This window comes from Molothrus aeneus, chromosome 10, assembly GCF_037042795.1.
Source record: "Molothrus aeneus isolate 106 chromosome 10, BPBGC_Maene_1.0, whole genome shotgun sequence".
NCBI classification, from domain to species: domain Eukaryota; kingdom Metazoa; phylum Chordata; class Aves; order Passeriformes; family Icteridae; genus Molothrus; species Molothrus aeneus.
Window position 1 is genome coordinate 15,268,087 of NC_089655.1, and position 27,535 is coordinate 15,295,621.

Below are 27,535 nucleotides of genomic sequence, written 5' to 3' on the forward strand. Positions count from 1 at the left end.
ATGCCTCTGGAAAATCAAAAGCATGCTGTGTGTGTGTAGTGTGTAGTGTGTGTGTAGTGTGTGCAAGCTCACATCCTTCTGTGATTGCTCATACATTGTGAATTGGAAGCATCACTACTGAATAAATTTATGCGATAGCTAAGTAGACTTTCATGAGTAAAAGAAAAACACTATTGAACTGGAAGGGAATGGAGACAAGTAAGGGCCTAAGAAATGACCAATCTGTGTCCCAAGGATACAAGATGACACCTACACTCAGCTGCAGTACAGCTGCAGTTGCACTGTTTGTGTTAATGCTGGGTCTGCTCTCACACCTTCTAGGACAGTGGAGCTACTTCTGTTGGTGACACAGATCCTATTAAAGTCATCAGCAGACATTGAAGTCCCATGACTTCAATGAGAGCTGCTCAGGTTCTCAAAATAACTTGGGAGAAATAACCACCTCAGCCATCTTTCACCCTCTACCTTCATGTACTTCTTAAGAAACAGGAATCAAACACAGAAGCATTGTAAGGACCATGTTCAGACCTCCTTACACAGGCAGATAACTTAGGTGCTGTGACCCATAACTCCATCAGCTGCAGACAGAGCAGCTGCTCTGACTCACTCACTGCCCTCCTGGACAGTTGTGTCTAAATTAGGTGCCTGTCATGGGTAGTCTGAACATGGCCTCTCAAACTGCCCTCTTGCTCCAAGGCCTTCCAGTTTTACTTTTTTTTTTCTTTTTTTTTTTTTTTCTTTTTTCAATAACAGAGATTCAGACCCTAGGTTGGAAAGAAATCATGCAAAGCTTGTGCAATATCTCCCAATGGGCATCCTGGGGAGGGTCACAGTTGATACTCAGAGATCAGTGCTGGCCTTGGCAGTCAGAGCCTGGATCCGAGCAGAGTTGCAGGTCTTGCAGAGGATGTGCCCATCCAGAGGGTAACAGCCCTGATTGTCCCCTTCAGACAGGAGGCCACCACAGTCCTAGGAAATAAGTAAACAGGAAGAGCAAAGTAAATAATAAAGAACAAGATTAAGCAAAGAATCTATTAGTCAAAGAAACTCTCCTCACTCTCCACCTTGTAACAGGATCCAGCCTGAGTCAGTGCAAAGCATGAAGCTGAGGTACGTGATGTCTTTTACGATTAAGCCATTTTCTGATAAGAGACAATGCTGCAGAGAATATGGGTTCCCAAGCTCCCTGCTGAATTTAATCCAATTGAAAATAAAAGATTATTCCCTTCACATTTCTGAGGAAGCAAAGGTCTTTAGCACTGGAGAAACATCAAACTAAAGCACATATTTATTAATTCAAAAAAAGTATAAAAAAGAAGCATCACTGGGAAAAAGTTTAGTACCAATATCTGACTATAGGTAATCTCCTTTGGAAGAGTTAATGCCATGAAGTTACAGCCTCCACTCCAGGAGTGGCAGCTAAGCCAAGTCCCTTCCTGTCCCCCCTACCAGAACTGTCACCTGTGTTTGTATTACAATTGGCCAAAAAGGTTGTGGCAAAAAGAAGGATGTCAGACAGGAACATGGAAACCCCACTCCAAGGCCCCCAAACCTGCTCCAGAGACCTCAGCCCATAAGCTTTAAGGAAGCTGCTAGGGAAGTTGGGAATTATCCCACACTTTGTGATCAAGCAATTGCTTGGCCCAGGACTACTGATGGATCCATGTGTGTGAAAGCCTGGGTATCTCAGCAACCAGCATGGAGACATGCTGTATGATGAATTAGGCTCTACAAAATTTAGTGTAAGAATGCCCAGCATCTTAAAAAATAATGGGCCTAAGTAATGGGCTGGTATGTACCCTGAAAGCCAAGGTCAGATTGAGAATTGAACCAGATGCCTCAAGTTTCAGCCTAGACCTTTAAACCTTAGTCCATCCTTCTTTCCAATTAAGGTTATTAAAACCTGCAACTGCTATAAGAAATATATTTGGTCTCATTTTCTTACCCTGCCATCTGGCTGATGTATTATCCAACAAGTAACACTAGCACTGAAGAATTCTTGAAGGTTCCCTAACACAGCTGTTCCCACATGCTAATTGCTTTAAGGTGATTTTTATTCTCTGTCTTCAGACTCTTACCATCAAAATTACATGAAGTGTGTTATGAAACTGAACAGGAAAAGTAGCATAAAAAGCATTGCACAAAACAAGAATGATCATGTTTATGTGTCCATTAAAATTCTTCAACCCAGAGCCATATGCTGAATTTCCTGTACAATCTTGCTCAAATCCTAACATGCATTAGCTTTCATTTTAAGAACATAAAGATGAGCTACGTTTGTGTCCAGGCTATAATTTATTAAGTTCTCCAATATTAAGACCTAATTGCCTGAGTCACATTCTTTTGCTCTTCTAATGAACCTGTTATAAACAAGGGACCTGATTTTCCTCTCATTTGCGTGGATATAAATGAGGAAAAATTCCTTGCTTGCTGAAGTCAATGAAGTAATTTGATTGTAGAGCCAGTGTTACAACAGGGTATGCCTGTTGTGTGGGCAATGTCAGGTGGTGATGAAGTTAAGCCAACCCCTGCTTTCTGTCCCTGCTGTGCCTGGAATACCAACCTCGCACCGGTAGCACTGGACATGGAAGTCACGATCCAGGGCAACAATGCGCACGGTCTCCTCTTGTCCCGGGGCTGGCATGATGGGCTCCTTACACACAGAACACCTCGGGGCAAACTTCCTGAGGGAGCAACAGACAGGCACAGTCATCTCAAACGTGGAGCAGAAGTTTCTGTTAACTGGACTGGCCATCCAGAAATGTGTGAATTTGTACCAACACACACACACACACACACACACACACACACACACATGTGCATACACAACACAGGCTGGAGCTCTGCACAGATCCCTCCTTGGAAAAAAAACAGGCAGGAGCACTTTAGTCTTACAAGGCAATTTCAGGTACCTAGGATATTAAAGAACATTTATAAGGAGACGACTTATAGAACTTCTGACAGGCAGCAGAGCATTTTGTCTGCCTAATTAACAACTAAAGCGCCTGTTGAATGACCCTCCATTGTCGCACCTATGCACTGCCACAACCCTCAGCCTCTAAGAAAATCCATGCAAATCCCATGGTTAGAAAGATGACCACAATCTGCTTCAAGAGCATCTCTTGAAAATAAAAATCAAACTATTAAGATTTGGAGATTGGAACAAATAGTTTAAAAGTCTGAAAAGAAATGGTAAAAAGAACTGCCTTTTACTAACACTAATTTGTTGAGGTTTATGTCACCCACTTTAAACTTTCAAGCCATCTTACCCACTTACGCACACAGAAGCACATTTCTGGCTGTGCTCACTCTCAGACAAGAAGCATCAGGGCAATTCTGACTTGCTGCATCTTCTAGCTAAAACCTGCTCAGTTATCCAACAGGGTGCTGTCCAGGCTTGAAAGGGAACAGGTCTGGGTGCAGAGACCCCAATGTTCTCTCTTCCAGTCAGTCTGACTTCTAATTGTATAGTGACAATAACTCACTGCGTGAAGAGACTGACATGAATCAGGGTCAGCTCAGGGATCAAGACAAGCACAGCCCTTTCTTCTTCCCTTCTATTGCTCACCATATGCCCTTCTGGATAATTCACCCATGTTATGCATTCCCTCTAGTTTTGCTCCCCTCAGATCCCACGAGAAGTGGCCACCTCTGCTCCTAGGCTTGGGAACCTTTAGCCTGTGGTGAATTGTTCTCTATTTTAGTTCAAAACCTACTGGTACCAGTTTCCTGGCTGCAAATTCTGCCTGCAAAAAAGGAAATTTGCACCCACAGAATCTGCTGCCATGTAATGAGAGCCAGGGTCAGGGGCTGTAGAGCTACAGAGGGCAAAGCTTATGGCAAACATCAGAACACAAGGAGATCAAAGGCCCTTCTCTTCTAAAATGCCTAGTAAGGACTGACTCTGCCACCCAGCCTGTCACATGAACCACCTCAGAATTAACTATCTTAGAAAAGAAAAAAAAATAAAATCTATCTGTACTAGGAATAAAGAAAAATATTAATTTCACTGGCAGCAGATGAAAGATGCCTGTGTAGCTGTGATCTAATGAAAGAATGAATTAAACAGTGGCTATAACGAGTGCTCTGAAAAATAACTTAAATGGATCATGATATGACTGGAGCTGTGATGGCAATTAATTGTGTGCTGCTTCATGCAGGCCCTTCCTTTTGCCATTTAGCTCAAATGTGGTAATAAAAAAATACTTCAACATCTCTTTGCCCAGGCTACTGTGAGTAATTCATTATGAGACAAATATTATCTCCCAGGATCCTGAGATCATTCCTGCAGATTTTAGGGGATGTAGATCTGTTACTGTGGGGCCTGAGCTCAGGGAGTAGCTGAGTAACAGTGTGAGCATTAGCTACAGTTTTGTTATCAGAGGATGTAGATGTAGAACACTCAACCTCCAGATCAGGAGGACACGTCATCCCTAATCAATTAAAACTGGGTTGGCCGAAGTACTGCAAAATGTGTGGCTGGCCAAAGACATTCTGAGTGTCACACTGGGTCTTGTGCTATTCCAATCACCTTCCCCTCAATCCCTCACTCAACAATTTTTATGTCCTTCCTTGCATTGACAGCCTCCCACTTTCTACTCTCAGAGCCCCGAGGTTTGTGTGCAGTCACTGCCAAAAGGCTTCAATGTGGGACATCAGCTCTCTTTCTCCTGACAGCATGTGAGCCCTTGGCCTGTGGGGCTTTGGGAAGGGGCACTCTCCAAATTGCTGAGGGGGTGTGAGGGAAGTCCTTCAGGTAACTGAGTGGTGCATGAAACTCCTGTTGGGCCTGTGCTCAAGACCACATTTTACCTTACACACAACTGGCAGCACAGAAAGGCAAAGCAACACAGCAGCTGCCAATTAACCCAGCCTAGCTGAGCTACAGGGAACATCCTCCTGTTGGATTCTAACATGCCAGTTATTTGTGGCTGCTTCCCTTTCTGTCAAGTCAGTCAGCTTCTTTGAGCTTTCAGACCCACACACTGATGTCATGAGGCTCTAATTAAGTCTACCCGCTTAGAAATTAAGAGGTAAATGGTTGAGATATAAACTCACCTTTGTCAGTATTGATTTCATCTTTTAATTGAGGGGTGTAATGTATCTGTCTTTTCCATACAGGGCAAACATTTGTGCTCTGATTATATCTACCTGTCTTTCCCTGGATTAGTGATGACGGGGGTGGTAGTATGTCAGTGACAGAAATTACTTGCAGCTATACCTTTCAACTTACTTTAAATAGCAGTTTCACTATAAATTATTACCAGGGCTGTATTTTTAGTAGCTTTAAAAAGCTAATTAGCAACTAGAAACAAAAGGAGCTGTGAGCAGCCTGTGGCCACTGAGATCCCTCTAGCAGGTAAGCAAACACCTGCAGAGTGCAGGGGGACAGGACCTCTCTTAATTGCTCAGTGGAAGAGGCAGGGAGGTGGTGATGTGAAAGTGCAGGTAGAGGCAGTGAAGAGAAACATGCCCATGCACAGTGAAAAGGCAAGAGGAAGGCAGAGCACTTAAAAGAGAGGGACACAGAGGTTATCCCTCAATTCAGCTCTAAGCAAAACAGAGATCAAGCAGAATCATCCCCTAACCAATTAACCTTGTATGCCATGGCTGCTTGGAGCAATGCTCTCCCTACTATTTAAGAGCCTTGGGAGGAAGTGGCATAGAGTTCAGAAATTCCTGAAAGCTCAGTCTGAAAAAGGAGAGTTTTTAGGAGCAAAAGACAAATACAACAAGCAAAGCAGTGACAGCAGCTTAGGCCTTACTTATGGAAATCCTCAATGCAGTGGATGTTGCCACCAGCATCCACAGTGAAGGGGATCCCATCCAGGCTGCGATGGCACATCACACAGGTGAAGCAGTGGGGATGGTAGGCCTTCCCAGTGGCTCGGAGGATCCTTTCCATGATGGGCTTTGCACAGACACTGCACTGCTCCAGTGTATTCTGCAAAGAAAACATACACAACACATGTGAGCACCATCTCAGCAGGACACTTACAAAGGTCAGCTGGGCTGGTGGCTGCTGCTGGTCTGCTTGGAAGCTTTAGGTACCTTCTTTTCATTTCTCCTAGATAAAGTGCAGTACAGTCAACAGTTATCAACGAGTATGATAACATGCACAGGGAGCACAGGGCCTGGGTCAAGCCTTTAGAACAGTGTGACAACACAAACCAGAGCCTTCTCTCAGCAGCTCTGACAAGTGATCAGAGATGGCTCATCAGGTGGGTTATCTGAGACACAGCAGCTTCTGTAGGCAGGAGCACATGAAGGAGTCGTGCAGCCAACACTCCTGGGCTTTTGCCTCTGCACTGCCCAGTCAGAGCGAGCTTATGCAGCAGAGTTCATTAGAGACAAGTTCCAGAGAGGGCAGTGCTAAACTGAAGTGCAAACTCCTGGGGCTACACAGACACCTCCTAATTACTTTGCCAATGCAGATCCCATAAAAATATTTTTATCTGCCTTGTACAAAGATCTTGATCTTCCTCTCTCGCCACAGAGAATACTGCTAAGTCTGGGCAGAGAACAAAGCAGTGGTTGCAAGGAAAGCATCTACAAGGACAGGAGCTCAGGATGACTTAAATGCTTCATTTATCTCTGGCCCACAATGTTTGAGATAATGACTGTGAAATGCCAGCTCTGAGGCCATGATCCTTGCTGCACAGGTTTTACATACTAGCCTGCTCCTAAAGTGCTAGAGCCAAAAAAATTCCCACTTTTCAAGTGGGGTCTATTGAATGATTCATCTCATTTCAACCCTCACTTACCCTTGCAGTTAATTATAGAAACACCAAGATAATTTTGTTTCAGATGGTTGTCTGTGAGCCACACCAGCCCTTCTGACACCAACTGGGTAACTCACCATTTCAAAACAAGCACTTTAAAAGACACATGCCATGAATGGATGGTGCAAACCACATAGATGCAAACAATAAATCTGATTCGGGTAATTTCACTGGACTTTAGAAAAGCAAACTTCACCTACTATTCTTGCTTGATTGACCTGAAGTTATCAAATAATGTTATCAATCAGTGTTTGCATCTTGGGTGAGGTAGAAAAATCTATCATTACACTACTGATTATTATTTAGATAGACAGAAATAAGGGGGCGGGAATATAAAGGAAAAAATCCAACAGGACAGAAATATAGAAAGCTGCTGAAAGGTAGATCTTGTTGACAAACACAGGAAGGCTAAAGTTCTGCTTCCTCATGCAACAAAATTCCCAGAGAAAGTCGTGTTTTGACTGACTGCATTGTTATTGCTTCTTTGAGCCAGTATTCTCAGGGGCAAGATCTACTCCTTACATGTGCAACTGAAATGTATTGTGAGGAGATGAATCACCCAGGAACTCAGAAGGTTCTACACTCTCATATTTGCTCTCAGACATTATCTCTGGGCTGCACGTCACGGCTAAGGTACAAACATAGAAATACACGGGTTCCTATCAGAGGATCTGAAGGATTGTTTTTGGAAAGGTCGATATGAAAAATCCTGAATTTCAACCCGTATGAGAACTGCCTCATGCATTTGTAAGGAGAGCACAGCCAGACTAGCATCAAATACAGGCTGGATTTTGCTTTATACCTTGTAATAATGGGCAGGAAAGAATGACTGCTGGCCTTTCTGTCTGGTTGCTGTCACCATCATCATCATTATAACGGTGGCTGGTATGCCAGAAAAAGCAAGGTCAATAATTTTCTCCATGGAGAAATAACCTGGCAGATTTACCATTTTGCTTTGCATAAGCAGATCACATCATCTCAGTTCGTATCCATGTGGTTCTCTATGTTTTTCTGCCAAGGAGGGAAGGCAGGATACCTGCAGATAGCGATGGAAGATTGTGCCATTCGTGAAGCATTTGCCATGAAATTTTCTGAACACAAGCAGGTATGGAGCATTTGCCTCACCAAGTCACTGCTTGCCTCATTTCCAACAGTTGCCAACAACAGAGGCCAAAGTATGAGAACAGGGTAAGCAAAGCAGAAATTCCTTGGGATTTGCTTCCAGTCTCCACTGATTACTGGTTTAGGCACTTCCTGAGTCAGAGCTTGGCTTCCCCATACTTCGCCTCAAGTGGATGCTTCTCCCATAAACCTTCCTGATTTTTGAATTCTGATAAATACTGATCCCCCACAACGTGACCAAGAATTCTGTGGCTTACTTCCATGCTGGGGACTGATGTGTTCAGCAGTTCCCCTGGTCTGCTACTGCAGCCCACCCAGGACAGTGACCAGAGCAGGCACCTGCAGCAGCAATCCAAGCTGCAGAGGGGTCCAGCACCCAAGGGCACAGCCTGGAACTGCTCTCACCATGGGCCAGATGTAACTCCTGCTCACACATTTCGGGCACACAGAGTTTAAGCCCATAAGGGATCAGTACAACCATCCTGTCTGACACCCCATGTTAACACTGATTTTGGTGGAAACTTTACAGTGACCAGGACAGCAGGCAATCACCCTGCTGGATCATACCTTCTGAAAACACACATCTTCTTCTCCCAAATCTCAGCTCAGTCACAGTTTGACATTCTCACAGCTACGTAAGACAAGCATTATGAATTAACCAACTCCTGATTAAGCCTTCTATACAACCTGAAAATCAGACCTGAGAAATTTATTCTTTTCATCCTTCCAAGTCTGTACCAGTAAGGAAAAACAAAGTCATTAGTTTCAGACTCCAGCTCACTCCTGTCTGGGAGTGTATTTGCTTAAGCCTCCCTCCTTGCCAGAACCCTGGCTGGCTCAGACCCTTCCCTTCAAAGTGTTACCAGATGATGCCAAAGGGAAAGCTTCCTTGATTCACACCCATTTGACATCAGGTTGCTGTAAGGCAGGATTTGGCCTATGAAGCTACCAGGTTTTCTTTGATTCTCTAATCAGGTTATCCCACATGCCTAAGTGCTGCCCCAGCAGCTAACAACCTGCACAAAGGTATTTATGCACATTATGGGAACAGCATCCCTGTAGGATTATAAGTTTGGCTTCTTGATTTTGCTCTCTTTCACAGTCTGTCTAACTCTCCTAGCTCCTCCTGGAGCTTTCAGACCTCCAAAAAGCAAAATAAGATGAAGAAAAAGTGCCTAACAGGTCCATTTTCCTTCTTTTCTCTCCAGCTGCTGTTGCAAGTCTGCTCTGTAATCAACAGGTAGAGCTGAATGCATCTGATGAGCTACACTGAGAGCTAAGGCAAGGCACAAAGAAGAAAGATGAGAAACAGCTAGGAAACATCAATCCTAGGGGTTGTGGTCACATTTATGTCATAAGAATATAGCCCACAAATCTAGTGTGGGCTGAAGGTAAAGTTTGCCATTCTTTTCCCATATTTTTGGCCAAGAGGCAGGGAGTGCCCTTGTGTCTCCCAAATCCAACCAATTTTTTTGGGGTTTGAAAAGCATAGGGAAGGAGCCATCCATTTCCAAAGGGAAGGCTGGCACAATGTTTAAGGCTGAGTCTGGGTCCATGTCCCTTGAGGGCAGAACATCCATGGCAAAGAAAAAGAATCTCACATGAGAAGAATAATGCACCCTAAATACCAAAAAGAAAAATAACCTCAAGCAATGATACACTAAAACACAAAGAAAGGACTATAATGACCAGGACATCATAATCATCTTGCAAGTTAAAGTTAAGAGACTTAAACATGTATAACACAATCAGTGGCAAAGTGGGAACAAGCTGCTTGGGAGCAAGCACCTAGCAAGTGGTGTTTGGAGTTGACGTCCCTAGAGCAATACTGGTCTCTTCAGAAAACACAGAAAGCCAAAGGGGGCTGCCCTGCAGATTTTAGGTTTAAACATGGGACACAAAGTAAAAATTCTGACTGCTAGGAAAGACTTCTGGGTTGCAAGAGCCACGGAAGGCTGGAGCTGGGGAGTGTTTGAGTCTCCTCCTGAAAACTTCACATCCCAGATGGCAAGGTGGCAGAGACTTTAGGGTCCAGAGGTGCAGTGACAGCCCATGGGCTGCAGCTCATCCCACTGCCCTAATGCTGCAGAGTACAACCCCTCCTAACCAAACCTGGGGGACAGCAGTAACTCACAACATCATGCCAGCACAAGGACTCTCCCACAATGACCCAGCAATGAGTGCAGAAGAAAAGCCATACAGATTAGTCATTGCTTCTTCTGCATTGGCAATTCATCCCAAGCTCTAATGAACTTAAATAATGTCTCCTGCACTCTGAACAGCAGACCAAGGAGAGCTCATGCACAGGGACATGAGCATGGTATTGCTTATTTTGCTGGGAGAGGGGAGGGAAGTTGCTGGAATAAATTACATTGGCAACTCATGCACAGGGACACAAACTCACTTTCTGTAAGCACTGCAGAAGAAACACATTTTTCGAAGTGACTGAGCAGAGGAGATGGTTTTGAGCCGCACGAATGAAATGTGACTGTTGTGCTAAAAACAGGCACATGGTCAAATGCTATAGTTGAACTGTAACTTAGTAAAGTGTGGTAAGTGACTTGCTTTAAATCTTGTGACTCCGTCCTTCATTTCCTCAGACAGAGAGGAGAGCAGAGCAGCAGACATTTTCCCCTTTGTGGGATATTTTTTGAGGCTTGAAAATGTTTCCATACTTAAGTGAAGACAGAACACTTTAATCTCAAGAAGCCTGGTGAATTTATAAACCTCAAATTAGATCAGGTCAATTGAAAAACTGCATTTCAAAATAATTGCAAATGGTTTCATTTAGGGTTTGGGTCTGAAAATATATAGTTGTATTATAAATTAAATATAAAGCAGACAGTGGTGGAGGGGTTAAGTGTCAAGATGTAATTTCAACACTTTCAAACACTTTTTTGGCATTATTTCTAGAAAAGGAAAACCAAGGCTCCCCAGCTGCTATCTCCACAGATGGGTTAAATCTTGGCAAACGTAACATTTAAGTCACTAATAGCCAGCATGAAATTCCTTCCTGCATGTCTGAGGAGACAACTTGGGCATGAGTTAATCCTTCTCACTTCACCTGACCAGCTGGACACATTATTAGCAGAGGGTGACACTCCCCTTCTTGCTGCTCTGAGGGTACTTTCAGCAGGGTAGAGCACTGCAGAAGCACCTTGGCTAGTGACCTTCAGACCATGCTGCCATAGCTGCATCAGTGTGCTGGGGCAAAAGATGTGACTGACCCTGACAGCCTAATTCAGATACAATGGTAGCGGTCAGGCTGTTCTTTAGATGGTACAGCTTGATTTGCTGGGAGATGGAAAGGAAGATAACGGGAATAAATTACATGGGCAACCCTGCAACATTACCAGCATGCTGGGAATGGGGCTGAGCTGTGCTTACAGCTGCCCCTTGCACAGTGCAGACTCAGGCCCTGAGGTTACTGTATTCAGTGCCTTTCAAATCACTCTTCCATTCATCTCAGTTTTTAGTGGCTTTCCCAGCACAGTAGCAATACCGCGGCTGGCATGCTTCTCCTCTGCTGGAATTTGCTTTTCTTGTCAGGAAAACTGAATTCAGCTTTGTAGTTTTGGACTCAGAGCAGCTGGAGGTGAATCTGGCAGAAAGTCCTCTCAGCATACAGGATGGAGGAGTCCCTTCCCCTTGCCCTATAACTATTAGAGAAAGGCTAGATGTATTTCATGGCTTGTGCTAGTAGCACAGATAACAAAGGCATGCAACTGAGTCCACAAATGTGCAACAGCAGAAAGGCCATGATGAAAATGGAACAGTGCTTGAGAAATGCTTCTCAAATGATAAGCAGATGTCAAAATATGCTCTACAGTGAGAGGAGGAAGAAGCTCCATTTTTCTTATCAAGTGAAGGCTGAGGGACGGCTTTGCTGGTGTCTGAGCACACCAGAGGCTGCAGAGGAAACCTAGAGAAGGCTGCTGGGCCTGGCAGGCACACAAGCTGGCCATACTACCTGCAGAAGGAATTATATTCCTAATGCTGAATGTAATTAATGTTTGGAGCAGCAGAGGCAGGGACTGGGTGACTACTCTGATGCTCAGTGCCAGTTTAGATAAGGCCTGCATCCCTCTCTAGTGCCATCCAGCTGAGAGTGATGAAGGAATGTCAGAGTTAAAAATCTGCTCTGCATTATGCTCCATGTCTGACCACAGCCACATTGACTCCTTCCAGCTAAAAATCCACAAGAAGCCCCGTGCTGGAAATTACTTAACTAATTTCTGGCACTCAAAGCTACTCATCTTCTGTACATTCCTTGCTCTGACAACAGAGATCTTTGTCCCTTTAAAACGCAGAGCCTATGAATGTAAGAAATGAGGGAATTGTCCTCTGAACTGGTAGGTTGGAAAATAAAATGCCTAGACTTCTGGCTTTTAAACCAAGTAGCTTCCATAGGCAAAGCATTCCCACACTCTGTGCGTGGCAGGCACATTTACAGGCATCCCCAGCCTGTAAATAAAATGGCTGTAGAAGTTACATATGCCAGTGAGAAACTGGATATTGTTAGATTTGATAAATACTTGTGAAGTACTCTGTGCACCTAAATGGTTACTTAATGGAAACAAGATATTATTAACAGAAAACATTAAATTCCTTTTATCTGTAATGACTTGCACACATCTCAAAAATCAACTTTGGGTGGTGCACCACCAGAGAACAGCACCTGAGCTGTTATTCAGAATACTCCAATGTGGCTACAGCCATTTGCAAAAGTAAAGTAGTTTAATACCAGGGAAATGCTTCTAACTTACAGTTGACTTTAAAATAGCACGGAGAATAAAAAAGTCTATGCATTTGAAATTTTTTTAGCAACAATAATTATAGCTGCATGGAATACTACAGTAAGCCAAACAATTGAAAGCATCCTTAGCAATTGCTATGTAAAAGAACATTGTTAAATATCTTAGTAATCAGCTCCAGTCCCTTCAGTAATTTTCTTGTGAAGCTGCATTTCCAAACCTCCCTGCATCTTGTCTATTGCCACCAGGAAAGAATTGAAGCAGCACAATGTGCATTTTGGTGAGCAGAGTTCACTCTTGCTGTTAGCACTGCCACCACACACCAGGTATGAACCATGTGAAACCGGTCACTCCACACCGGGACTGCAACTGGCCCAGAAAACATCCAGGAGGCTGGGACAGGCTTTTGGAGCACTGGAGAGAAAAACATCTGTAAAGCACAGCAGCACCAGCAGAGCACAGGAGACGTGGCTGCCTTGGCAGGGAGGAATGATCTGATAAGACAGTTTCCATCTCTGACTCCTTCAATCCAAGGAGATCCGAAGTGCATGACCAGACCTTCACTCCAAGACATTGCATAATACAATGCCTGGCGCAAGATGCTGATTTTCGAAGATTTCTAACTTGAAGGAAATCCCTCAAAATCCCTCTCAGAATGTCAGAGGTAAACAGTTTGTTCAAGGCTCCTGCAGCTGAGGCAAACTGGCACAGAGCTACCACAGAAATCCCTGGGCTGTGTCACACAACAGCAGCTATGCCTCAGCAGATCAGCATTGCTTCACACACTGGGGTCCCTACCTAGGGAGAAACCAGCCCATGGCTTTGCCCAACGCAGAGAGATGTATTTGAGGATTTGTTATGACTTTTTTTCCACCAAAGTGAACCTTGGTAGCTTTAAAAACTATGATATTCTACTAGCTTTGCTCCTGAGGGACAGGGGGAATACACAGCAGGTTTTGATAGCCTGTGCTTTTATCTGTTTTTAACACCCACACATCAGGTGAGAGCACTTACGGACCATACAAAACTCAGGGCTCGGTGGAACAAAGTGCTGTGGGGGACAAAGCAAAGCCGTTCCTTATTCCCAAGCACTCCCAGCCTTTGTGCTGTTGATGTAGCTCTGCTTGCCTTACGTGTTCTCACCAGCAAGTTCCTCAAAACATGATGTGCCTGACCTTGCATGCTGCCCTGGGAGTTTTGCCTAAATAAAGGTTCTGTCCTGTTGTGATTACTTTCTGCACAGGCAGCAGAATTACATGCAGCTGGGAGATGTGGCAAACATTGAGCAGATACACTCTCCTCCTTGTTTAGATACAATTGTGGACAACACAGAGATTTCAAGCTTAATTAGCAATACCAAGGAAGCTGTTAGAGAGGCATTTCAAACTGCTTGCAGTTTAAGCTGATTAGAACTTTGTGAAAACAAAACAAAATTGTGTAGCAAATTGTTAGGCTAAAATTCAAGTCAAACTGAACCGCATCAAAGGAAACAGAGAAGTGACTATCAGGAAGAAGTGGGCTTTTTTTCTTTTCTTTTGGTGAGGAATTTAATTTCACAGCCTTTAATAAACCCAATGCTCCAATCCAAGCTTGCCACTCTGGCAAGAAGCTTAACCAAAATAACATTGGAACTCAGAGCTGACGGACCAAAGAGGCTATAAATCGGTCAAATCCGGGCACAATACAAGAAAAAAAATTGAAGATTCCATTCAATTTTCCTGTTTTAGAATTTTGATGTAACTGACCATTGACATGGAAATGTTATCTTGACCTTAACTGCTAAAGCTGACTTGCAGAGGAAAAAATGACTGAGACTCTGACATCTCAGTGGTTATTTATAGTTCCCCTCACTCTCCTCTTTCTCAGTATTTTTACATTTGAAATGAGTTCTTGCCTGCCATGAGTTTCCTGAAGGACTGTTTGAACAATGCAAGAATTTGTGACATAAAAACCCTCAAGAAAATGGTTGATTAAAATGGAAAACAAATTTTAGTTGGAAACTCTCATCAGTAAATTAGCATCCAGCAAAGCTGGGCTTGCTTTGGTTACAGATTGAACACTACAAGCCTTTTAACTACAACCGGTTTAAAGCTGGCTTTTTCTGCTTCCTGTGCTCTCCAAGAGAGATTTCCTGGAGAAACAAAAAAAAAAAAAAAAAAAAAAAAAAGAGAAAGACAGGGCTACTGCTCAAGAGTCTGGGTTGTTCTAGAGTTTGTAAGGGAAAAAAAAAAGACAGGATCCTTCCCCTTCACTCCTTGCGAATAAAAACCCTTCATCTCTCTAAGCCACAAGGAAAGGCACACAATCTATTTTCCTCTGCTTATTTCAAGTCACATATAAGGGCATCTCTAAGTCACTTCTAATGGCTACTAAATAAATTAAATATTCCAACTGGATATCAGTTTAACAGCTCCTGTTCTACCTTAATTGCTCAAACAAAGAGAATGCAAAGCTTCTCCTGAAGATCTCATAGAAGTTACAAGAGAAATTAATTTTTTCTAGTGGCAGGGGCAGAGCACTGGAAACTAAGGGTGTTTGTCTTCTGTCCTTGGTTCACTAGTGACTCAGAGAATAATTCCATTCTTTTCCTCCTCTGTTCTTCACATTATCTATAGAGTGGCTTTAGTCAGCTATTAGTAGGTGTGTGATGCTCTGACAGAAGTCACATCTCTATCGTAAACACCAAAGTTGGCACCTGGAGCTACCAAGAAATAAACACCTCCTCAAACTGAAACAAAATGAAAACCCAAGCAAGAAGGTAATGAGATTTTGCACAGAATTTCATGGAGCTTTCACTGAAACACCTTTTGAGTGCAAGATAATGGTTTTTTTCAGTGTATACGTGCAAGCTGTGAAATACAGGTCATTGCAGCAGTTCACTATAAAAATAGCTGCTTTTAATAGATAACGTAATCCAGTATAAAGCTTGGAAAAAAACTCCCCCAAAACTCTCACAGCACTTGGATGCTGCTGCTACCCAAACTGACAGTGAGAATATGATTTGCCCAAATCCATGATATGTTTCCTAAAGAGTTGCCAAATACATTTATGTCCTTGATGTGAGGAGAATGTCTTGGAGCCTTTAGGGCAGTGGGAGACTTATCTGTGATTGAAATATGAGGGCTGAAAGCTTTGTGGGTGCTCTGAGGTCTTTCCAAAGGGAGAAGAAGAGGGAGTTTCTTATTTCTTGAAGAAAGCCTCCTGAGTGAAATGTCTATTTTTAAAGACTGAAAGAACACTGGAAACTCACAGACAATCAACATTGGCCACTGTCAGGAATAACAGAACCCAAAGTTCACAGTGAGCCAATAGTACAGTGAGAACTGTACTGTACTCTCTCCCCTCTACCCCAAGACTAGAAATTTCATCTTTTGGGGGGACAGGATTTCTTCAGAGGTTGGAATTGAATTATTTCCTGGAGCAACACTTCTTCTTCTGTCTAGAGTCAGACTCTAATTGGAAATAAATCCAGGCTGCTGACTAAGTCCAGGGTCAAATATGTCACCTACCAGGTACTGAAATTATTTTTAGATGCAATGACATCCCTATTCTTTTCATTCAGTTGACCTGGATGTTTGACTCGGTTCCTTGTCTGGGAAAGCAAGTTTGAGCCACCTGCTGAGATAAAAGTGACAAAGAAGGAAGGGATACAAAACCAGAAAATTGAGATGGCTATGTAAGAAGAGCCCAGACAAGGCATGGCACAGAAAAGACAACTTCCCAAAGAGGTCAAGTGAGATGTGAGAAAAGCAAAAGCTGGAGACTGATGTTCCACCCTGGGAACTCATCCATCACCTTCCTTCCTCCACTGTGAGATAATCTCAACCACAGAGATAGAGAAGATGATTTACATCAGTCCCTCTGCCCCTCCAGCCCACCTCTGAGGGTGCTTCTGCTGGAACTCAGCTTGCTGTACAGTTGGGAAAGAAAGGAAGGCACATTATTCCTTCTAACCTTACAAAGAGAAACCCATGCAATAGATCAGATCCTTCCTTGAATAGGTGAGAAGTAAACCAGAAGCTTTGTGCTACTCTACTGTTCAAGATACTGCTGTGGAAAGTTGGGCAGAAGAGTCCTTGCAACACAATTGTCTGCTGAGCTGATTCAACCTCTTGGCACTGTTCCTTTGCTCTCAATCTAGAAAAATTAGAACTCCCTGAAATATAAAAATTTTTTTCCTGTTTTGTACAGACAACATGGAGACTTGGATACAGAGATCTTGTATGGCAAACACATTGTCATGCAAATAAGCTCAAGAGTTTCATCAAGAGCAGACAGGCATGTCTGAGTAGGTGGTAATTCTCTGGTGTCTGCAGGGTTAGTCAAGGATGTTCAGAGCAAGAAACATGCACTCTAAAGTAATTTCTTTCCCTTTCATTACCATGAGAAATTTTGGATTAATTTAGAATATGAAGGACACTGGTCTGAGCTGTCAGAAAGGTTCATGTCAGAGCAGAGCAGACCAAAAATCAAGCTGACAGTTGGCATTTCTTTACCAGGTCTTTTACATCACTTGAGGAGGCTGCCCTGGATGTTATTTCAAGTTGAAAAGCACAGCAACTGAACACTGTGCTAGTCAACTGTCAGTCCACAGTATTTACTAACCAGATTACTCCTGTATTTGTGAAACCAGCACCAAAGGCTTTCTGCCAAATATTACATTTAAAAAAAGAAACAACAGTTGAGAAAAGACCCAGTAAAACCCAAAGTGAATGGAGCTGCTGAAAAGAAGAGATTCACTTGGGCACACATCACCAGTACAACCTGCAGTGTCTTGGGACAGTGTTTAAGAATTTACAAGCGAAGCAGAGCGGCAATGGCAGGAGAAACCAACTTGTCCAACCTCACCGTTTTCCTAGTGACACAGTTACATAAGAGATATGCATTTCTATAAACACACTGAATGTATAATAGATGTTATATAACATGTCCATTCTCAAGTCAATAGCATCCTCCCAGTGTATGGGCTCTTAGGCTGAAATCAGAATGGTTATGGAATATAGAGGAAAAAACAACATTATTGCAGCATCATTCTGATCTGTAACTGTTCCATTCCATTATGGGGATTTTCTTTCCATAACAGTGGAAAAGACCATGCTCCAGTGCTTCTCACAGTACTTTAAAAGGTCTGAGATCACCTGCATCAATGGTTGTTTCCCAACGTAACTGCTGAATTGCTCATTTCCATCCTAATACAACTTCCAACTTTCCTTTATGAGGACCAGAAGTTACCATTTCCCCAGCAAGAACATCTGAACACCCAAAGTAGTCTGACCCTCATGTTTTGCCAAGCAGCTCATGCAAAGTAAAACTGGACCACATCTTTCTATACACAGCTTCTGATTTAATGGACCTATGAGGAACAAAAGAAGGAAAGGCCACTCTTCATCAGGCTCTAACTATAGATCAGATCCAGGTGAAAATGGACAAGACAGCCTGGTATTAGCAGGTGGCTCATGCATCTGAGTGATCCAGCTAATGCAGGCCATAAGGACAAGTGCTGGTGGTCTCCTAATGGGAGGATGACATTTTATTGCTGCTCTGGTGGTGCAAAGTGGTCACTCCCCACAGGCACTGCCACACCAGCTTCCAAAGATATGAGGGACAAGGACAGAGGGACTAGAGTAGCAGTGAAGAGTGGGGAACAAAGAATTTATCTAGGGCTTTCTGAGTCATTCTCTTTCTCAAAGTTTGCTGCTGGAGCAGCATAGTCCGGCTCTGCCCTACCTGCAGATTTTCCTATGGAAAAGTTACTGTTGGCTTCTTCACAGGCAGCATGAGTCCAGTGAGTATTGTCCTGCCAGCTCTGCAAGGGCAGCTAAGGAGCCTTGCTGGAAATCTGGCCCCAGAGAGAAACAGCAGAGGAAAGCAGCCATTTCAGAAGCACATTATTAAGCCATCAGACCAGTAGCTACAGGATCCCCATGGAAAAGTTGATCCAGGCACTTTGTATAATTACTTGAGCCCTTCCAGTCATTTATTCCCCTTTGTGGTTGGCGGGGAAAGTCAGTATCTTCTCGAGCTGCAAAGTCATAAGGCTTTTTAAGAAGCCAGGTTTGTAGGTGAAGACATTTCCCTTTGCAAAACCTTTGCTGGAGCACACACTGCTCAGCAGCAATCCAGGCTAATGCAGCGAGTTCAAATGAGCATGGCACACAGGCAAGTCTAAGCTTTCCATTTGCTTTACCTACATATGTTTTAACACTTACATTTTTAGATGAAGAAGCATAAAAATAGCTTAATTGTGCATATTGCCTACATTACTGCTGGACTCCACCTGTGGGAAGGAACTGGAGTTTAAGTTTTATTAAAGTTTCACATGTTTCCAGGAGGTTCCTAATTATCCTGCGTGCTTTGTACAGTATTTCTGGCTCCAGGACCTTTCTTCAATTTTCTGAAAGAAACCCAACACAAAAATATTTGAGCTGAGACCTGGAATGTGTGACTGAAAATAAGGCATTCACTCCAGGGTTCATCTAACCCCACATATCCCTGTTCTTACCAGTCTTTGGAAAGCACTTTAAGATCTGCTGGTAAGAAAATACTACCTGTATACCAAAGGCTTGTTACTGCCATTTAGTCCTCCTGCTTCCATGCACCTTAAACTCCTCTGTTTGCCTGGCATTCCTGTGACTACAGATGGGTGTAGAGATGATCTTTTCAGGGCCTAAAGTAAGAATTAAGTCACTTTGGGTATAGCTCTCCTTTTAATGACTAAACACATAACAGTCACACACTGCAAAGTGTCCTCAGGGATAGGGTGTTCTATATTTTAGGGTGGTTAATTCAAACCACCTTTTCTTAAAGACACTTCAAGCCAGCAGCTTGAGTTGGGGTTTGTTCAGCATCCTGGAAAAAAAACAAAGCAGCCCATATTCTCTGACAGAGAAGACAAACCACAAGATAGCTAGAAAGAAGGCCAGTTTTTGAAAACAGCAACTTTTACCTCTTCTGACCTAGATAGCTGACCACCCCAAGCACAACCTCTAAGTCCTTTTCTTGTGCTCCCTGAACAAAGGCAGACAAATCTCCAGTGGCCATAAATCATCGTTCTTCAGTCGTATCAGCTGGAGTTACTGACATCTGGACCTGCTGTGGCAGTGCTCTGACAGGAGGAATGTGTTAGCTGGTGCCATGTACAGAACACAAGGATCTTCTCAGAATGCTCTGTGCATGCTTCCCACCGTGCTTGAGCTCTCTGCTCTCTTCTGGGAGCGTGACAAAAAGAAAACCAAACAAGGCACCACTCCTTCTACCCCAAATCCACAGTTTGTGAGGTTCTTGGTGCTATACCAGCATTGTTTCTGTGCAGAATCCCTGGCAACGGATCCACTTAGGATTTTTAGCGATGTACAGGTTTGGCTAAATCAAGACTTCCATCACAGTGCCCAGGCTTAGCCTGAACACATCAAGAGACACAGACTCACCACTCGCTAAGGCTCCCTTAGCTGGCTACAGAAAGCTCTGATCCTTCCTTAGAAGGTGCTTAGCTGGATGAACCTCTACCTGCAGATACAGCTGGTTTGCCAGAAGATGGTTTTGTTCCTACACAAATAGACAGCCTCACAGCTGGGTGTGTTAAACTATTCTAGTTCAACTGAGTTCGGGATGCTCCTCAGTTCATGCCTCTCCATTCCACTGCTCTGGCATCTTACTAATCCACTGATTTTATCAGCAGTTTTTTCCCCTTTGTTATTAATAGTTGACTACAGGTAAGCATCAAGTACTATCAGATGTAACAGCTCTGCAGTAACACACTAGAAATCTGTTTCAGCCATGCTCAATCACATGGTTTCTCTTGTAGGGACAGTTGCACTGGTCCCAAAGAGGTGGTTGGGGGACGGTTTATCTCAGGGTAACATCACAGGGAGTCTTAAGCAGAAGCCATTAATAAGCTGTGTGATTTAATTATATTTCAAGGTTTCTATAATGTGTGGAAGTTACTCCACACATTTATTATGAAATAAGAACTTCAGTGTACAAAATGTTTTTCAGAAAGACTTAAGAATTGCTTCAACAGGAGAAAAAACTGCTTTACCTTACTACAGTATAAATTGCTAATTACTCCACCAAGTAGCAATTGCTAATTACTCCCCTGGAAAGCAACAAGCTCACTCTAGCTGTTATTCTATAGAGTATATGAAATAGCTAAATGACATTTTCAAAGCTACTGGTCAGGTCTATGTCTGCAGCAAGTAAAGGGCTCAGAATCACCATGCAGAGATGACCCTAGGGCTAAAAGCATACGGAGAGCTTGAAGACTGACTATTCCCCAAAAGACAAAACTGCTGTGTCAAAGAAAGTGAAGTCTTAATGTTAGAGCTTTCACAAATAGAACCAGGAGAAAAAGATGTGAAAATTCCCTTGGGAAGCAAGTGGTAAGCATCTGCAACAGCTGATACTGAGCAAGGGGAACCTCTGAAACTAATCTGAGGCAGTTTTGTGCATCTGTAAATCCATTTCTTAAGCCTAAACTTTATAAAGCTTTTAAATTATTCAGTGTCTATTGAATGTTACAGTTACTTGCTGTAATTTTAACACCGTTTGAATTAATGTTGATGATATTACATTAAGTACCTGACGTGGAGTACTAGGAGTCCCTAATGATGCCCTCTGTCAATAATACACTGCTGCAGAAAAAAGAACATATTCTCCCTTAGCTGTCCTTGCTAGCCTAGGAGATGGGAAGGTGCAGAAGAGAAATCCAGCTAGAAGCTCCCAGCACCCCAAGACCATGGCCATCCAGTCAGCTAAGCCCTCTGAAGTCACTCCATGTAAGACTCAATGAACAAACAATTAACATCAACCCCTTTCTCAGGAACGTATCACTAAGGCACAGTGTAGCAACTCAAGCAGAACAAAAATAGACATAAGGCAATGAAGAATTCAGAAGAGAAGCCAGGGCTGTGAGATTTGGAGCCAGAACTGTGTTCAAATAGCTCAGGCTCTGCTACTTGAAGTTAATCGGATTTCTTCTTTCCTTCCTCCTCCTTTAGGGTATCCTCAACTGTTTTGGCACATTTGAGGCCAGCAAGATAGCCTCAATTCTGGATTCTGGATCTAGGAACTACGGAAGCACCAAGGGGAAGGAATGCCAGGCAAGAGGAAGAAAAAGGCATTTCCCAGTTGGCTTCCAGAACCCTGACATTAGAGTACAAGAGGTAACTGAAGTGCCGGGAAAACATCTCGGAGAGTGTGGACAGAAAACCCAGTGCTGAACACAGCTCCGGCAGCCTGGCCATGCCACCCCAAATACCTGGTGTCACAGAGGGGCACAGGATAGCTCACCTGCCCATCCATATCCTATATGGGGTAAAAGCAGCATTATATGTGTCATTTCTCACATCAGGACCTCCTCTCTATGAGGCAGACCAAGAATTCCTTTTCTTGACAGACTTCTGAAGGACTCTTTACATTTTCCTCTTCCTTTCCAACAGGTGCTGCCATTTGGCACACACAGCTGACACATCACCCACATATACCCCTGAGCTTTGTAAATCCCATCTAGCAACATGTTAGCTCAGACATGCAAGATGAACTCAATTCAGAATGGAAGGAAAGTGACAACAGTAAACCCCATTTTTAAAACCTTTGGCAAGGATTTCAGAGGGTAGGGTAATCTCTACTGTATGTTTTTATATGGCAGGATATTTTCCAAAATTACTTGTGCTTTAGATCCCATTCACTTCCTAAAAAAAAAATTTTTCCACCAAAACCTGCTGAAAGAGAAATCTACTGCAGAAAGGGGCAGCTGCACCTTGCAGATATGCACAGCTGAAGATCTTTTATGTAAGACTCCCCCTGACTGTGTGGAGAGCTGTTAAGATGTCAGATCATGGTTTGTTGCTCTCAGGGAGGCTGCTGCAGCACTCAGTCAGAACAAGTTTACGTCTTGGAGGAATTAATTTGTCTGAATAATGTCATCCTGGTTAAACAAAATGTTAGGGAAAATATGCAGCGTTCTGGTGCACCTCCCTGAACTGATGCCTATATATGGGGATTAGCCAGCATGAAAGGGATCCTGCTGAGTCAAACTGGATTATAGCAGTATTATTTTATAGAGACAGTAGAAAAGAGGATGGAGGAAGGAGCTAGGGAAACCTTGCAAAAACATCAGCTATTTGACATGTTAAAGCAAACAGCATAGATGTGAAAATGCTGCCTGCTTACACAAGTGCATCAGAGCCAGGTCAGCAGACAGCAGTAACCCAAAAAAAAAGTTTTTACCCCTTTTAGCCCTTCAAGCAATGCAGCTCCCAGAAAGCAAGGTGGACTCCTGTGCTTTCTCAGGCATCAGGAGATGTGCTTGTGTTCCCATGGTGGCACCCTCGCAGTGGTGGCAATGTTCCTTATATAGGGAGGATGTCCTGGAGAGCTTTGCCAAGCCTTCCCAATTGCCCAAGCAGCACGTGAGGGGGCAAATGAGCTTGCAACCTCAGCTCTCAGAGCCCCTGGGGAGCTGGTGCAGATGGCAGGAAAAGAAAACGTAGGTTTTCAATAAAGTCCCTGAGATGCCTCCATTTATCATCACCAGGCACTCACACAATCATTTATGTGGTGATTGTTCAATGCTGGCTGGAGACTCAGGGCTGGTGGCAATTCACAAATGGGACATGTCCTTGTACATCTTGTTTGCAGAGCTGGATCTGCAGTGTGTTCTTTGAACATGCCTGGAGGGCTGATGTCCTCTCTCTCTCTCTCTCTCCAGCAAACAGCTTGACCTTACAGTAATGGCATCAATTCCTCTGCCTGTCTTGTTGTGGCCCAGCAAATATTAACCTGTGCAAATAAGAGATGCCCTAAACCAACTCTCTGCACCCTGCAGTGCAGGGACACAAGACTGGGTGAATATCCTACAGCTGCGGTCCATGAACAGTGCAGAGGACCCAAGGGTGGGTGAAGAAGACCCCTCCACAATTATGTCATTAAAGTACAGACCCTATTTAAGCACATAAAAGCAGCAAAACTCAGGCAGAGGAAGAGGTGGCACATTTTAAGCCAGAAAGAGTTGTCACAGTATGAGACAAGGCCTGTGCCTCTCTTTGTAGTGCATCTATTCAGCAGTGCTGGTCGTGGTGGATCAAAACCCCTGTGCCTGCTCCCCCTGGGAAGTGTCAGTCGAACTGAGTGTGGGGGATTGTGCTAAAAGTTGTGCTTTGCAACATTGAGCTGAAGACCACTGTGGTAGCAGTGGAAAAACACTTCTCCATCCTCCACTGCCCAATGCCAGAATATCCAATGCAATGCTATGCTAGTCAGAGCGCACAAACACATGGTTTGAAGGAAAAAATCAAAAGCATTTGAGTCATGGGAGTATAAAAAAATTCTCAAAAAACCAAATAGAACATATCAGTCATGTTGTAACTTGGAAAGCCAAAATTTCCTCCCAAAGACAGCAGTGATGCTGTTTCCAAGATTCCAGGACGCATCTCTGTCTGGAGCTAATAGAGACATGTTTTTTAATCCAAGTTTCAAGCCCAGTGAAATCCATTTCTGACAATAAGAACCTAGCCAGCTGAAGAAATCACACCATGCCTTCCTAACCCACCTTTTGCTCACAGGTAGCATTGCAGTCCATCCAGCTCACCCCTCCAGCACTGCCATGCCCATCGTGGTGCCCACTGCACACCCCCCCTGGATTAAGGCCCTTTTCCACCTCCTTTTTGCAATCATCTGTATTAGCCTTGTGTTTTTCCAAGTGGGAAGGCGGAGCAGGCTGGGAGACTGTGGTGGGAAGACAAGTGCAGTCCTGACCCACATCATCCCAATGAACACTTTCATCCCTGCCTTGACCCTCTCTGGCACATCTCAGGGTATTTTCTGCATGCTGGCTTCAGCTGGAGCTGCAACAAGAGCTCTTCTGGAGCAGTCTTTTCTGTCACACTTCCCCTACATCTAAGAAAGGGCAGTTTTGGTTTTGCCCTCCAGCTGAGGTAGTTTCAGAGCCTGGGTCCACTCATCTCCATTTCCCATTTCCTAACTACTTAAAACTACCTGGGCATATTGCAACTCCACTTTCTCTTCCTGGCTGCATCAGAGAAAATGGTCAGAACTGCCTTTTCTGGTGGAGTCAGTCCTGAACAAGAGTGAATTAGAGCATGACTAAACAACCAGGCCATGTGGGAGCTATAGGTGGAAGAAAACCTACTTTCTAGGTACTCAGATGCTGCTTGCCTTAAATACACTGAGCAAAGGTGACACCAGCACTGGGGTGATTGCAAGAGTTGTTGGTAAGGCTGGTTAAAATATCCTTCCCTAGGAGGGAGGCACCAATAACTCTCCACCATCACTCCCAAGGCACATGCATGTCAGCCCAAGCACGTGGCTTGCAGTGAGATGAAGTTATCTGGGATGAATTCCACCACAAGCATCAGACCCATTTAACAGCAATCCCCTTGTGCCCCCTTAAAGAAATAGCAGTAAAAACCAAAACAACCCCCCGCACTCCCTGTGTGTAAACATCAGCAAAAACTAAGTCGTTTAATATATTTTGCAAAAGTAAAACCAGAGTAACTGCTTTGCCTCCAACACATCAGGAACATATTATTACCACATTGTCTTCAGTGATTATTCAAGCAATGCATTTAAATGTTCAGGGAGAAGAATGTGTGCTAAAATATTGTTATGTAACACGGGGAAAATGACTAATTCTGCCCTTGATCTTTTCCTATTTTGCTCCAAGTAAGAGTCATTAGAACTCATTCTCTGGTTGAAGCACCAGCACGGCCGAATTCTGACCCAATTCCCCTGGTGGCTTTTACAGTGGGCTGATCCTATCCCAGGCAGCTGAGCTGTTCCAGAATTACTGAGCATAACTGTCTTCTGAATCAGTCCTCCAGGGCTGCACTTTTCCAAAGACAGGTGGAATAAACAATGCACATTTCCCCATGCTCCCTGCTGATGGAGGTCAGAGATCATTTACTTCCCGTTCCTCATGACTTGTGAGGAGTCTGGAGCCTTACCCATGAGCCAAGTGGGGCCCGCTCCATCCAGCAGTTGTGTGCATACTTCAGCAACTGCTGATTCACAGAGTGGGACTGCTACATGAATTCCTCTCCTGACAGCAGATGCAGAAGATGAAGACCTGTTCTGTGTATCCTTACTTTCAGTCCATTTGCATCAACAGTATACATGCAAGGCAAACAGACCCGTCTGTTCTTACAGACAGCTATGAAAAGCTAACATTTTCCTATCCTAGTGGAAAAATTAAATAAAACAACAAGCAACAGTTACAAAAAAAGAAAATCAGAGTTGAAAATTTTTCCATAGCCTTTTTTAAGTTGTGACCCAATCCAACTTGTATTGGACTGAAACATGCCCTACATGAATAGAAATAAGGTGACACTGACCCTGGGCTGTATTCACAGAAGAGTTCTAGTTACAGCCAGTGAGAAAAAACAATGTTGTTTAAAGCTCCAGAAAGGCCCCAGACTTCCCCTCCTAAAAGAAAATTTTGCACAGGAAATGCCTAATCCTGCCACACTTTTGAGAATCAGCTTTTTACTAGTGGGAAGGAAAAAAAAAAAAAGAAAATCTGTTCTTGGGGTTTCCTTTCAAAGCTTTTAGATTCTAGTCTTCAAAACATGTTATTTAAAATTTTCATTTTGAGGGATAGCTGGGGTGGAAACAGAAGTTCTCAATGATCTTCAGCTGAAATCCATTTCTTGAGCAACTTTCTCCCTAAGTCACTTTCTCCCATCCCTAAGGAGAGGCAGGGATGGGTTTTAGCTCTCACAGGGCTGTGTTACCCCATCAGGTGATATATCACAGCTCAAGTATCTGCAGTCCTGATCACGCTGGGCTTGGTTTGTTATCCTTCCTATAACCTCCAACTAGGAGCATAATACTGTGCATGATTAGATAGGATGGACAAGTCTATATCTTGCTTAGCTTAGAATTAAGAGGGAGAAAATTTATTGAAATCAAGTATCTGGGATTTATCCAGATATTTCCACAGCCAGAATCCAGCACCTTGGGGCCAACCCTATAACATTGTCTCCCTTTTCCTAAGATTGAATTCAAAGGCACTTGTGAAGCTCATCACTGCATTAGCTCATTCCAGTGAGATTTACCCAATCTGCCACAGAGATCCTAATTGTCACCCACTGGACACCTGATACAACACTTCTGATACTTTTAATTAACCACATCCAAAATAAAATTACCAGCTCAGTCCTCAGTGAGTCTGACCTGAAACCATGTCCCCTCAGTGACAGCGAGGGCTGCTCTAAGTGAAGGAAAATGCATCAGCTTGCTAAGGGATGGTGAGGCAGAAAGTCCCTGACCATACCAGCAAGTTCTGGAAGGCAAACAAGGCTCCTTCTCCAGCTAGAGCACCAGGGCTTATTTTGCAATTAGGCAAGAGAAGATAAAGGGACAAGCAAATTTCCTGCTGTGATGGGGCATTTGCAATGCAGTCCCTATAACTGCATCTCATTCCTAGCAGTACCAGTCTACACAGCCTTGGGTTATTATGTAGTGTCTTGGACTGCTTAGAGGTAATAAGCATTCACTGAAAATGGACTGCTATTAGCCACTGGCAAAAGCTGAATATAATAGTGCCAGCACTGGAATATGTTTTCCACCCATTTACAAGAGAAGTAAAATAACAGGAGGGAAAAAAAAAAATCACATTTGCCAGTGTTTGGAGCGTAGTGTGCTCTACATACAATTATCGAGAGAATGACAGGAAATTGACCCATTTACTCAGAAAAGTTCCTATCGTGTTCTGCACTATTTCATTTCATGCCCATTTGAGAACAAGTCATTTCTCTTCAGGGCAGAAGATAAATTGTCAGCTCGTACACACATCTCTTTCCATTGCCAGGCACAAAAATATCACAAAGAAACATTTTCCTGCCCTCTGCTTAATTTTCT

General features: G+C 43.5%; 1 protein-coding gene across 3 annotated transcripts in view; it reads right to left on the reverse strand.

Moving 5' to 3' along the window:
• Positions 1-209: 209 nt before the first annotated feature.
• The window catches only part of LPP (LIM domain containing preferred translocation partner in lipoma), a 318,878-nt gene continuing 291,552 nt past the window's right edge, over positions 210-27,535 (reverse strand). For all 3 annotated transcript variants that reach the window (XM_066556527.1, XM_066556528.1, XM_066556526.1), the window contains exons 11-13: positions 5,766-5,944; positions 2,564-2,684; positions 210-969 (exon numbers count right to left, since the gene is read on the reverse strand). In XM_066556527.1, coding sequence (XP_066412624.1) covers positions 841-969; positions 2,564-2,684; positions 5,766-5,944 — 429 coding nt within the window. In that variant the 3' untranslated portion in view covers positions 210-840. The remainder of the gene's footprint in view (positions 970-2,563; positions 2,685-5,765; positions 5,945-27,535) is intronic.